Here is a 15,020-nt window from a genome sequence, read left to right on the forward strand (position 1 = left end):
AATAAACACACATTAATCGAAGATTTATTGAAAAAACCATCCGCCAGAAAAAGTAGTTCCCAAAAAAGAAAAAAAGAGAAGTTGCCTCCATGTGGCAGCAGCTCGGAAGTGCATTCAACTGTTCTCAGTAGGACATCCAACCAACTAACACATCCAACTGTCTTTCAACTAAGACATCCAACCAACTAACACATCCAACTGTCTTTCAACTAAGACATCCAACCAACTAACACATCCAACTGTCTTTCAACTAAGGCATCCAACCAACTAACACATCCAACTGCCTTTCAACTAAGACATCCAACCAACTAACACATCCAACTTTTCTTTAGTTTTTAATTATGAAGTTAGTGGTTGTTATTGGAATGATTGATTGATTGAAAATGTTATTACCAGCTGCAGAATGGGTACAATACAGTAAGGCTCAATACACACAATTGTTAAGGGGATGCAGACCTACTTTCTATAGAACTTCATTCTTAGATGCTTCTATAGAAAGTAGGTAAAACAAATTAAAACGTTTTCTTTGCCCTATAGAAAAAAAACGTTTTCTTCGCCCTATTTTTTTATTTATTTTTTTAAACCTACTTTAGAGGGCCTAAACTTAACCAGTTGGAAACCAAGCGTACAGGAATAAAATTAGCAATCAATCAATCAATCAACTCAATAGGCCATGCTCACTTAGAACAGCGCAGCACTCAGCTGCTTCTACAGTCTGACTCTCCCCCGCCATTGCAGACAGGAGTGTGTGTGTGTGTGTGTGTGTGTGTGTGTGTGTGTGCCAGACAGTGTCAGGGGGAAGGAAGAAAAAAAAATTGCAAATAATCAATCAATCAATCCGCGATTTTCTTTTGTTCCACAATGATTCATGACCCATAGATTACACAATCCAACATTGTGTAAGAGACTAAGACATTCGCCGTGACAGAATCTGTTTATATTTAGTAGAGATTATTGTCCCCTCTCGTCTCCTCCCCTCTCCGCTCTCCGCTCCCTCTACAAAGTCGAACGGCGGAGTGATGTGATTCGGTTGTGGGCGGGTCCTGGGACCAGGAGCGTGGATTGTGATACGTGTAAATGGACTGTTTCAGCCAATCAGAATCGAGAAATTTGCATGCCGTTGTATAATTGCCAATAACGAGATTTCTCGTTATTTAATAGTTATTTCTTTTATTAGCGATATCCATTCATTTTTCATCCGTACAGCCTGACATTATCATTGGGAATGGCTCTGAGCTCGAAAAGGGCAAATACCGCCCCCTATCGTCTCCCGGATGGTAATGCACATCATTGGATTGGATTGAGTGAAAAAGTGCATCAGAAAAATACTCTGGTCCAGGATTTTCCTATCTCTGGCAAGCAGTGTCGTGTTACCAGATTCACTGGCGAGGATGGAAGCAGCTTGGATTATGCGTTTCAGACTATAACGTTGGATCAATAAACGCGATCAATATTTGGAATGGCGATCAGGAATTGGATTCATCTTTTTGCAGAACATCTGATCTGAGGTAAGGAATCTATGTTACCAGTTTTGGGTTAATCAGAGTTGTTTTTCACAGATTTCACAACGTGTGTGTGTGTGTGGCGTTAGGCGCTGAGCGCGGCACGAATAAATTATTTTTCAGCCCGCTTTTGTATCGTGCATAAGAACACAAATACTCTCGATAATCTAGCGTTTATTTGAAAACTATTCATAAATCAGCCTGAAAATGACAACGTGTTTTGTGTATTCCAGTAAATGGCTATTTGTGGAATTTCTCTGAATTTACTAGAACTCTCCGAAACTATACTCTAAAACGGAAATGTACTGATGAAAAAACTATCCGTTTCATACATGTTGACTGCAAGCAAGTCATTGATAAGCGACGGGTGTATTAGACACATAGCCATAATTTAAGATATAGTTTATGCGTTCGCGAGTTATCGATTGACAGCACTAATATATGTCATGAACCAAGCTCAAGGTACAGACAAGGGAGACCACACAAGTATTTCAGGTTTTTAAAGAAAAGTAATTTAATTATGCTATTTAAACTATGTACAAACAAAAGAAATTAAAGAATGAATGGATCAGTAATATCAGTAATGTAGTGAGTGCATGAGTGAGTCAGTGTGTGGTGCGTGTAAATGATAATATGAGAAACAACCAAACCAAATTTAAACAAACAAAATAGCAGGACCAGCTTGGAGGAGAGACAGACATACAAATGGAGAAGTCAGGCCTTTTACACAGGTGTGCCTCCTCCTCCTGACACAGCTGCACAGGTGCGTCTGATTGCCAGTCTGTGGATGACAGACATGTTAATGGTGACAATCCAGGTATATTCCTGAGTCCACCTGTAGGAGAGGGATGGGGTTGTCACACATCCCCCCCCCCCCCCCCCCCAGAAGAGCGGAGAACACCGTGGTACTCCGCAAAATGTACATATTACACCAAATCAATACTAACAAAATGTACATTTTCCAAAAAACAACAATTTTACTTTTAAAATTGCAAAAAGATTTTCCTTCCTACAACACAATCCCTCCAGCACCCGTTTTTAATCATTTTATTTTGTTGCACATCCAAATGTTCCACCATCCCTACAGTACTCCACTCCTCCGCAACCTTGGATCCTAGGAGCATTTTTAAGAGAGAGAAGCACAGAGGGACAGTAAAAACACAGATAGACAACACAACAAAAATGATATAACCACATTAACTAGAAGGCACAAGAGAGAGCGTCAGCAATCACATTTTCAGTGCCTCTAATATGGCGAACATCCAAATGATATGGCTGCAAAAATAATGCCCATCTCATCAAACACTGATTGGGGTTTTTGAAAGAGCGCAAAAAAAGTGAGGGGATTGTGATCTGTGTATACCACCAAAGGTGTCCTAGAACTAACATACACATCAAAATGTTGCAAATCCCAAATCAACGCTAAAGCATCCTTCTCAATGACTGAATAATTTAACTGATATGACGTAAAGAATGTTGAGAACAACCCTACCGGCCTTTCCACCCCCACATCATCATCAGCCTGCAGCAACACTGCTCCGGCACCCACATCACTGGCATCAACCTGCAACATGAAAGGCTTCTCAAACTGTGGTGCTGCCAACACCGGAGAAGAACATAGAAGAGCCTTTACATTGGTAAAAGCACAATCTAGATTTACCTTTAGGCATTGAGATCAAGTAATCATTTTCAGAGATCTGCTGCTTAACCGTACATGGACCAGCAAAACGTGCCTGAAATGCTGAGCCCACCACTGGCCTAAGAAACATGACCTGATCTCCAGGACTAAACTGCCGTTGTTTTGCTTTACGGTCAAACAGAGATTTCACTTTATTTTGTGATTTTTTTCAACTTTCGTTTTGCGATGTGCCCCGCCACATAGATTCTGTGCCTAAAACCATCCACATATTCCATCAAGTTCTGAGGTGGCTCAGACTGTTGGTCAATATTTTCAACACAGCCAATGGTACACGCACCGAGTGCCCAAAAACCAAATCATTTGGACTAAACCCGGTGCTGGACTGGACTACCTCCCTTGCAGCCAGTAACAACCACGGCAGACCCTCCTCCCAGTCTCGATCAAGTTCTGTGCAGTAATCACGCAAAAGGGACTTAAGGGTTTGGTGAAAACGTTCCAAACAACCTTGACTTTGGGGATGATAGGCCGATGACAGGTTGTGCTTAATCTGAAGCTGTTGTAAAACCTGAGCAAACAATTGAGAGCGAAAATTGGAACTTTGATCAGTTTGTATGACTTTGAATGAATGGCATTCTGTCTTAAACTCTAAAGCGCGTTCCCGTTCAGCTCATTTGCATACAAAACAATGCCTCCAGAGGTCCTTATAAGGCAACTAGTGACGCAGCTGTGTGAAATGGAATGGCGGAAGTGCTTTGCGAGTCTTGCGAGCCGCGTGATTACGAAACCTAGCGTCAGTCAGTGCCAATCAGAGAGCGTCTGAGAGTACTGTATATGAATGAACGAATGACATATAATATATATAGCCTACGGCGGGTGTAATGAATGAACGCAGTATGGCTTATTATAGGCTACTGTTCATTCCAGTGGCGTCGTTAGCCCTGGGCTTCCGGGGCTTTAGCCTCAGCGTCTTTGATATCAATATTTCAAAAATCTGTGATCGAAATCATATTTCTCCCCCGGAGACATTATATGTACTGGTGAGCCCCTCTCAATTCTCCAACGGTTCAAGAGCGCCATCTGGTGGCCGATCGGCCGCTCGCCCAAACAGGAAGTGATGCGGATGAAGTGGTGCTCACCCATATTTCGTCCGGGCACTCGCTATCATTAGCAGGACTCCATCTTGACACAATGGATGTTGATCGGTTACCAATAACTCGATAAACAACATGATTTGGACGTATATACTATTATACAACCTGGAAATGGATCGGATATTTCGACATCCCATAATAGAAAAATTTCTGTTCCACGCTCATCTCCCAACGGCGCGAGGAAGCTACGGTGAGTTTCAGCGTTATTTTTTAATGTCTTCAATACTAACTGCTCTAATGATCATATCACCCACACTAGATGAATGATATAACGTTGCCCACGGAATTATAAACGACCCCCCCCCCCCATCCGGTCAACATCAGATCATACGTAGTCTCCTAGAAGCACGTCCAGTTGACATTTTTTATCTCGCACAGATTCCTACCAAACTGTATTTGATCATCAATATAATGCATTTAGGGCTATAAATCAAGTTCTGGAGAAAGCTGCAGAAAACGATAAAAACATACTTATACTTTAGACCGTATTTTAGTATGAATATGTGAATGAAAAAGTAAAACGTTGCTACACCCTGAACAATAGATATAGGACGTTGAATGGGCCATAGTAATGTCAATTTAGCAATACAATTTAAAAAGTTATAGCCCTGCAAAGAAGGGGAACTTCTCCATGTTAAATAGGGCTGGCGAGGGATGGTAAATTATGAATTTAACCCCGGCGATCAAAGTGTTAAAAATAGTTTAATTTTTTTTTTTTTTTTTTTTTTTTTTGTCAGCATCCCCATTGTCTGTGCTGAATGTTTGTTAGTGTTTGGTATTTTTGTTTTTGTTTTTAGTACTTTTAAACATCCATTTTTAGTAAGTAGTTTTCATTTGATCCTATAATTTTTTCATTCACCGATTTGTGGACTTTGTTTTTAGTGTCCTGAAAGGCACCTTATAAGTCAAATGCATTATTATTATTATTATTATTATTATTATTATTATTATTATTATTATTATTATTATTATTATTATTATTATTATTATTATCCAGGAGGGAAAAGACACTTAGTAGGATAGTAGGTACTGCATCTCTGCCTGTCCTGACCAGTAGCAATACTATATGGCACACGGTTTTTTATTTGCTCTAGTATCACCAAATCCGACAGTTCTTGAAAAGTTCTAACATCTGACGCAGAACACCATCGAGTAAACTGTACCACCAGATCACGGAAAAAATCAACATGAGTCTGGTGCTCCCTTTTTTCCCAATTCCTAAAACGTTGGCGATATGCTTCGGGGACCAACTCGTATGCACGCAACACTACAGTCTTAACCGTCGCATAGATCTTACTGTCTGCTATAGTCAAAGAAGCATAGGCCTCCTGTGCCTTTCCTGTGAGGACCCACTGCAACAACAAAGTGCACTCCTCATCAGACCACTTTTTTGCATTTGCCACCCGCTCAAACAAAGAAAAAAACTGTTCTGGATCCTTTTCTGTGAACTGGGGAAGCAGTTGTCGGTTAGATCCCACATTAAATGTATTTTCCTCCTGACCAGTGACCCCGAAGACATTCTTCCCTCAATTATTTGCTTCAACTTAATGTGTTCAATCTCCAATTGTGTTTGGGCTTTAACTGCTTTAATTCTTTCATGTTCCATACTAAGAGCTAACAACTCCTTTTGCTGTTCAAAGGTCAAAGCTACAGGGGTCACTGTAGGTGAAATGACAGGTTTATCTATATCAAACAAAATCTCCCTTTCCACCAATGTGTCTCAACAATACTCTCACATCTTCCTTCAAACGTTTATCAGTCACCTCAATCTCAAAGTGCTCAGCAATCTTTTGCAGGTGTTCCGTTGTACACTGATTCAATAACTCCATTGAAGGAGTGTGTATAAAGTATTTTACAATGGAAGCCATATTTAAAGCACTAATCACTACTTATATAGAAAACAAACAGAAAACCTGGTGAGCAAGACTTTCTGAGTGCCAACCCTAACCATATACAATGATATTTGTATTTTGAGCAACCCTGGTTACCTACCTAACAATATCACTACTCTAAACCTAACCGTCTTCTTTGAGGCGTGCCGGGCTCAAGGCCACTTTAAACGCTAAACTCCACAACCCTAAGGTCTGGAAGCATACCCTCGACAGAGACCGAAGTCTCCACCCAGGATTACCTCAAAACAAAAAAGGCAAAATAATAAAGTAGTGGACTGTTGGAAGTACTGATACAGTACAGCTGGCCCACTCGGTGCCTAACTAACCAGGGCTACTCACTAACACGTTTAAACAAATTAAATAGCACTCAAAAAGTCATACTCACCACGTGCTGCATGTCCACAGAGGAGAGGATTCACCACACTCTCACTCAGGGCCTAATTACTGACCAAGCTGTTCTCCTCCAAACCAATCAAACAAACAAACCAATTACTTGTATGCATCTCCCAAACAATTTACATGTAAAAACAACTTGCAATACAACTTGCAATACATGCAATTACTAACTAGTGAATACATTTACAACAAAAATGTGGTATGGAATAAACTTTCCGAAGTGTTACTTACCAAGAAAGTTCAAAATCAGATTCCACCACTACAAACTAAGCCAAAAGCCAACAAACTAATCAATTAAACCAAAGGTCCACCAAAAGAATCGAGCTCCCATTTTGTCATGAACCAAGCTCAAGGTACAGACAAAACAAGGGAGACGACACAAGTACTTGAGGTTTTTAAAGAAAAGTAATTTAATTATGCTATTTAAACTATGTACAAACAAAAGAAATTAAAGAATGAATGGATCAGTAATATCAGTAATGTAGTGAGTGCATGAGTGAGTCAGTGTGTGGTGCGTGTAAATGTTTTTGCGCAACGTGGGCATTCCAGAATGGCGAGGATGCAAAGCATGTTAGACCATTGGATCCGTCGCAGAGTTTACATTACACATAGAAACTGCGCGACTCGCGAGAGAAGACATTGTCACACAGCTGTGTGCAACGCAGGGCTGAAGAGCTCGTTTGCTTCTAGAATTGAAGGTCCGCTCTGTTCCATGTCTATTATGAAATGACAATTGCGCTTTGACACGCCCCCACTATGCAAAGCCTCTGTGCTCCATGTGCTTAAGCATTCTATATGTTTGCGATTCTTGTGCAGTGGTCTCGTGGCACTGTCAACTAAAGAGAGCACTCAGAAGACGCGCACCATTTGCCAGTGACAGTGATATGCACACTGACAGTCGGCGCAGTTGACATTTTCCAAATAAATCCTCTTCGTCCCCACTGCGATTCCCGGGGAGGATTTGTGTTCACCCCAAATACATATTGCATCGTCCCCAGGACGACGGGAGGGTGTTAGTCTCAAGCCCGGCTGGACACATTCATCGAGGTGAGGGCACTGGGATTCAGGCCAGGAAGGCTGCAGGTAAAATAACAGTCCGCTTCAATGTCCTCGACCTGGCATATCGTGCGGCGAAGGGAACGGCTCCCACCTACCTCCGGTCAATGATCTCTAACTACACACCCTCAAGACCCCTACGTTCTGCATCCTCTGGCCGCCTCAGACCCACTCCTATCCGAGCTCCATCAAAGAGAAGCCGCCTATTCTCAGTCCTTGCCCCACAACGAACTTCCCACCACAATTAGGATAGCCGAAACCCGACCAATCTTTCGCCATCGACTGAAGACACACTTCTTCAATCAATATCTGAAATGAGAAAAAAATTTATAATAATAATAAACTAACCTTCTTACTGTCATCCACTCTTCCTAATATACTAACATGCACTCAACACTATAGCACTCCAGTCTGAACACTTTGATGAACATTGTTACTCAGCTGATAGAGTTGTACCCTTCCTACTGACTTGCCGTGTAACATGTAAATGTAACAGTCAAACAAAACATTTCTGTTATCTCTTTAACTTCATCCCATTTTGGGTAAATACAGTTTTTCTCAATTGCTTAAACACATTTCCTGATACACTACCTGACTTCCTCAAAACCCTAAACACAAATCTCAAAACTCACACACAAAATGTTAAATCCTACACTTGTCTTGCAAAAGCACACTTTGCCCTCAAAACAGTGTTAACTCTTCACTAAATTGTCTTTTCTTTTCAAATGACAAACACATACATCATTGAACACTGGTGTGCAAAATGGAAAACACTATAGTATGAATGGAAAACACTATATGAATGCTTTATCAGTAGAATTATGCCTTTGCATGTTCAGTGTTACACTTTCACCTGTTGGATGTTTCAAGTTTTGTTTTACTGTATTTGTCACGTATAAAGTACATGTACAGTACATTACAGTGAAATGCTTGGTTCTGTAAAATATGACCATATAAGGTTTTACGTATACTCAAATAGAAAACACACAATATTTTACTGTATAATAACAGTGTATTTATTTACAGAAAATGGGATGAAATTAAAGAGATACCAGAAAATAGGCAATAAACAAAACAACTAGTCTGCATCCTGCCTTCACTCCCTGTCCTCTTCCTTTTCTTCCTCCTCCACCTCCTTCTCCTTGTCCTCCTTGCCCTTGTCCTACTCCTCCTCCTCATTGCCCTGCTCCTCCCTGTCCTCCTCCACCTCCTTCTCCTTGTCCTGTTAAATTCATGCCCACCTTAAAGGGTTTGGAATCCCCTCACCATAGTTTCACAAAATAGGGTCCGTCAAACAAAAAGCTAGAAACGGCCCTGGTACTACGGTTATTGCACTACCACCCCTGCAGGACTTATACAACAGGAGGTGCAAATCCAGAGCCTGCAGAATAATAAAGGACCCTCGCCACCCCAACAATAGCCTGTTCAAGCTGCTGCGGTCAGGCAAGCGCCTGCACATACATGCAGCAAGAACAGAGAGACTCAGACTCAGCTTCTTCCCCCAGGCCATCAGAACACTGAACACTGATCTCTCCACACCCAAGCACACATGCACTCTCTCACACATACAGGTCACTTTAAACACAAAAAATGTCACTTTAAAAAACATAACTGTATGTTTTGTATAGTATAGTTAGTGTAGCTAGCTAGTATAGTTATATATAGTATAACTGTATATTGTATAGTATATTGTATAGTAGTGTATATAGGACTCATTACCTTTCATTTGTAAGCTTAGCATTGTATTGTATTTTATCTTAGTACTTTTTATCGTGTCTATTTTATTATCTATTCTATTTTATTCTATTATTATTACTATTTTTGCACAATCAAGGCGGGCATGGCCACCTTCATTTCACTACATGTCTTGTGTATGTATGTGACGAATAAATATCTTGAATCTTGCATATTGAATCTTTCTTTCTGTTTCTCTCTATCTCTCTGTTTCTCTCTCTCTTTCTTTCTGTTCTCTTTCTCTCCCTCGTGTTTCTCTTTCTCTTCGTGTTCACTCCTGTTAGTCCGAGTAGAACACACAATAGCATTATCTTGCAGAAAATAAAAGAACTAGAACAATTAATTGCCTTGGTTTCTGCTTTTTGAAACAATGCATCCAGCCAGCCTTCCAGTTCCAAACCAATCTTCCAGTACACGTGTTTTTCTTTCCGGTTTGTTATTACCTGATTTAATCGAGTGGATTAAAATCAATTCCCTCTTTGAGCTGCAACATTCCATAAATCATGGCAGTCTATTCACCCAGACAGGAATCAATCATTGGAAAGACCATGCATCTTCTTGACAGCTTAAATTGTATTTACTCTGGGAGGAAAGAAATAATAATAAATGAAGTGCCGACTAATAGGCTCTGGTTGAAGCAAACAGTGCTTGATACTCTTGACCTTTTCCTATTGTTGCCACTGGCTTCTTACATTATCAATGATGGAAACATTGAAGCTGCGGCTCCTGGAAATAATGCAAAATAAGCCTCACAGGTATTTAATGGACTCACTCCTATGGTGCTTAATTGGAGAGGTTAGTTGTGCAAAACCTTTTTTAATTCTGAATTGCCAACATGGTCTAAGTCATTCAAACATTACAATTATAATTTTTTATAAGAAAAGTGATTAGCCATCAGCCTCATGATCATAACTCAGTCTTATGAGTTATGGGGCCTCTAAGTGGAATTGGAAAATAGGCTTAGTGCTCCAAATGGAAGTCACCTTGGCTAAGGACATCAGAAAGACAAGTAAATGGTAATAATGATAAGCTATAAGCTTATTAATGTGGTCAGGCTATTCTTAGTAATCCCTCTCTCTTGTACAGCTGATAACAAAGAGACCGATTGCGGCTGCCTCTTTTCCCTCCAAAATCCCCCAATCATTCCCCCCTCCTCCCTCTGGTACAGCTATAGTACCGTTGCTGTGTATATGTGCTATAGGTGGCTTTGTTTGCAATTGTTTTATACAATTTGAGGTTGGATATTATTTGTTTGTGCAACTCAAACACATGAGTGAAAGATTTGCATCCATGCCCTGATGGCCAAGGTTGGGTAATAATGGATTACATACGTACAGTAACTGGATTACAGTAATTCAATTAAATAAATTGGTAACTGTAATCACTTACAGATACTGAGAAAAAAACAAATGTAATCAAATGTAAGGAGGAGAATACACTCTCCACCTTCTGTGAATCAGCAAAGTGGTTTTATTTGTATGTGTGTGCGTGCATGCATGTGTGCGTGGGCGTGCATGTACAGTGTGTGTGCGCTTGTGTGTGTCCGTGTACACACACCTGTTGCTTAGTGTGTTTTGGTTGTTGACTGGAGGCGTGTTATTGTAGTTATTTTTGTTGCTGTTGTGGTCGTTGTTTACTAATGGCGGCATCTGTCCATTCTGTTTCAACAGCTCCCATCAACCCTCACCTGAGTAAGTACTGCTTTATTCCCCTCTCACTTAACACGTCTCAGCAGATCCATCAGCAGTCTCCCATCACATCCGTGTCGTAAGAGAGCTGGAACTGTGGGAACGGTTGGTGAAACACGCTCTGCTGAATGTCCCGTTGAGATCCCGGGCTCTTTTCCTTGAGGAATTCTAAGTACCCCCCCCCCCCCCCTACACTTCTGTTGCAGTTATGAAAGAGCTAGATCTCGACGGAATGTTCAGCGAATGTGTTTTATTTGTGTGTGTGTGTGTGTGTGTGTGTGTGTGTGTGTGTGTGTGTGTGTGTGTGTGTGTGTGTGTGTGTGTGTGTGTGTGTGTGTGTGTGTGTGTGTGTGTGTGTGTGTGTGTGTGTGTGTGTGTGTGTGTGTGTGTGTGTGTGTGTGTGTGTGTGTGTGTGTGTGTGTGTGTGTGTGTGCATATGTGTGTGTGCATATGTGTGTGTGCATATGTGTGTGTGTGTGTGTGTGTGTGTGCATATGTGTGTGCATTTATGTATTCTGTGTGTGTGTGTGCATTATTTCCATGTATTCTGTCATGTTTGTTCCATTCTCTGACATCAAGCAACCACGTTATATTATTTTCATGAACACTGTTTGTTCTCCACACCATACTGTGCTGTTGCACATTGTGGTTCATTTTGCACTGTATGATATATCACACCGACGTTCTACTACACAATAACAAACACCCTAATCACCAACATCATTATCTGAATCCCTGAAAGGAAAGACTATCTTACCTGCCCGCTCTCCCTCCTTCCCTTCCTCTATCATCTGCCTTTTCCCTCTAAATCCTCCTATCTCTGTTTAGCGAGGGAGGCCAAAAACATTTAGCTTAGCTCACAGCTAGTGGACAAGGCTGTCGTTGTCTAGAGCCAAGGGCTGGTCAGACCTCCGTTTAGATCTCTTGAAAGAGAGGCAGAATCTGCAGTGCTTTGACTCTGAGAAAAGGTCATACTGAACCCCACAGATCAAGAATCATATAAGTCCGTTTTTATTTGCAGTTATGAAGTCAATCCAATCAATTATAATGTGATACATTACCTGGAATTATTTAACCTCTAATGTCTTTAACTAGATAACTAGATCATTCGATTTGAAGACATTGCTCATCTGAAAACTTAATATTGATTTAAATGGTTCTTCACAGGAAGGATATGTTTTATTTATTTATTTATCTCTCTCTCTCTCTCTCTCTCTCCTCTCCACACTCCCCCTCCTCCTCCTCTCTCCCCTTGCGTTCCTCTATGTTACCTGAGTAAAAACCTGCAGATTCTGCCTCTCTTTCAAGGTCACCACTCCAAACTGCTCCCAGCTACGTTTTAATAAACCAATGAATATTTATCACGTTGCCACGACTGCGCCCTGAATCTAAATGCTCCTCTTTACCAGCTCTTTGACGACGAGGATGCGGAGGACCACGCCACCGCCACTACAGTGTGTCCTCTGGTTAGGCGGCTGTTGGTTTGTTTTGTCAGCATAGATTAAATTGCGGGAGTTTGACACAGAGGCGTCGGCGATGGGCGGTTGGCGCGCGGCTTGTATCAGACAACAACTCACCTTGCGTATGTTCATTGAGGCGTATTTAAGACCCTGTGTGGGCGTAGCATGCCTCCGAGGATCACTCTTTCCTTTTCTCTCTCCTGCCTGTCAGTGCACACATTGTTAAGACACACCGCCTACTGTAGGTCTAAATATGTTGGCCTCACGCGAAGGTGACAGATGTTCCTCTCCATTGTACATTACTGTACATGTTTTTGTGTTGTAAATTACATGTGGAGTGCTTGTGTGTGTGCGTGTGCATGCACACACATGTGTGTACCACTCTATGGTACTTGTGATGTTTCAATAGTAGTCATAGTATACTCTCTGCTACTTCTAACATACACACTCACTCACATACTGTATGTACATACAATACACACACATGCACCCAAAGCCATATTGTAGGGTACTGTCAGAAACCCACACACACTCGTTTGTGCTTTGACTCTGAGAAAAGGTCATACTGAACCCCACAGATCAAGAATCATATAAATCCGTTTTTATTTGCAGTTATGAAGTCAATCCAATCAATTATAATGTGATACATTACCTGGAATTATTTAACCTCTAATGTCTTTAACTAGATAACTAGATCATTCGATTTGAAAACATTGCTCATCTGAAAACTTAATATTTATTTAAATGGTTCTTCACAGGAAGGATATGATGTTTTATTTATTTATTTTTGGGAATCAAAAGCACAAGATAATATACATATCATGCATTTTTCACTTTGACGTTGGCTTTGACGTTGCCCATCAAACACACTCATAAAGTATACAGACAGTAGGTCTGATAGGCCATACTGTACACAGGATCTTGTATACCATTGCTAGTATATTTACAGAGATGGAAACTTAAAGGGTAATTTTCTGACCCCTAGCCCTATTTCCTATTTACCAATGATGTTTTCGATTGACCGAGTCCTTTCTCAGCTCAGTTCATGCTGTTACACACAGTACTAATGTGTGGGGCTGCTCTTGGTTCTGTACAAAAAGCCTTGAACCTTATTCCACAGTGAAAGTAAAGCAGTTTACACTGGATGCACTTTCAAATATGTTTAACCCAGCTATCAAAAGTTGGTTCCCTGGGGTTGCCTTTGGTTATGGGAACGTTAATTGAATGTTCCCCCTAAACATTCCTTGAATGTTAAAACAGACGTGAAAACGAATGTTACGGTTATGGTCCCAGAACATTTATGATGTACTCAGATGTCAAGTTTTTATTTCACAAAAACGCAACATTACGATTACATTCCCGTAACGTTCTGAGATGTTTATTTGAATGTTCTCAGAAGGTTAGTCCAAAAGACCCTTCAACATCACCAATGAGTGGGAAATAGGGTTATCCACGGTTAGCACTTTTATGTTCTGGCTATTGTGCATAAATTGTCCTCGCTAGCCAGAACTGAAATGGGCTTTAGTGATGACAGAGAAGCCATCCCCCTGAACTACGGGTCTAACTCCCCGCTGCCCCCCCCCCCCCAGGAGAGTTCCACTGCAGCTTCGAGGAGGAGCCCGTCTGCATGTTCACCCAGGACAAGAACGATGATTTTGATTGGACGAGGCACAGCGCGGCCACCCGGGACACCAAGTACACGCCCAACACGGGACCCAGCGGAGACCGTAGTGGTTCCAAGCAGGGTGAGGAAAAGGGATACATGTTGACTGATAGACTGATCGGTCTGTCTATTGGTCGGCTGTTTGATTGTTGGTAAACATTTTATGAAACGAGAGCACATGAGTTTTACAGGAGCCAGCAGTACTGTACTGTACATGCATGCAGGTCAGCATTATTTTCAAATGTCCCCTTTCTGATGAGACTGTCAGCTGTATCAAACGATATATGTAGAAGATGAATGATCCATATAGTCTGTGCAAAAGATCTTGGATAATGTGTATACCCCTACTGTACACACACCAGGTATCACATATTGGAGCTATGAAACGCTCATCCAGACGTGCCGCTGTATCCCACAATGCACTGGAAGACCTCTTTAGCCCACTGGTCATTGTGTATCTATCTAATAAGCATGTAGTACAAAGCGACCTTCAGCATTATTCTCATTGCATTCCTGTTACTGTCTCTCCATCAGCTGTTTCCATGGGTACCCGAGCCAGAGATATGGATTATTATTCAAAATTGAAGAAGGAATAAAATGAAGGACTCTAGAATGTACAAGGACACATCTTGAGGCTATATGAATAATCTGATGCTAAACGTACAGTATGGGGGAAGAAGATGAGCTTGTCTTTTATTGGCGTGTGGCCGCAGTAGCTGCTGGTACAGTAAATAATGCATTGGCTTTAATCACCCATAATGGTGGCAAAATTTCCCTAATTTCATTACCCCCCCCCCCCCCCCACTCCTCTAGGCGTATAGTTATCTGATATCAAATTC

The 15,020-nt window shown here is 41.2% G+C and overlaps 1 protein-coding gene across 1 annotated transcript in view; it reads left to right on the forward strand.

Moving 5' to 3' along the window:
• Positions 1-15,020, forward strand: part of LOC311228905 (MAM domain-containing glycosylphosphatidylinositol anchor protein 2) — a gene marked incomplete at its 5' end in the record, with an annotated part of 580,884 nt that overhangs the window by 520,045 nt on the left and 45,819 nt on the right. The window contains 2 exons of the mRNA XM_084314863.1: positions 11,041-11,061; positions 14,108-14,263. Coding sequence (XP_084170989.1) covers positions 11,041-11,061; positions 14,108-14,263 — 177 coding nt within the window. The remainder of the gene's footprint in view (positions 1-11,040; positions 11,062-14,107; positions 14,264-15,020) is intronic.

This window comes from Notolepis coatsorum, assembly GCF_963971535.1.
Source record: "Notolepis coatsorum genome assembly, chromosome: 5".
Taxonomy (NCBI): Eukaryota; Metazoa; Chordata; class Actinopteri; order Aulopiformes; family Paralepididae; genus Notolepis; species Notolepis coatsorum.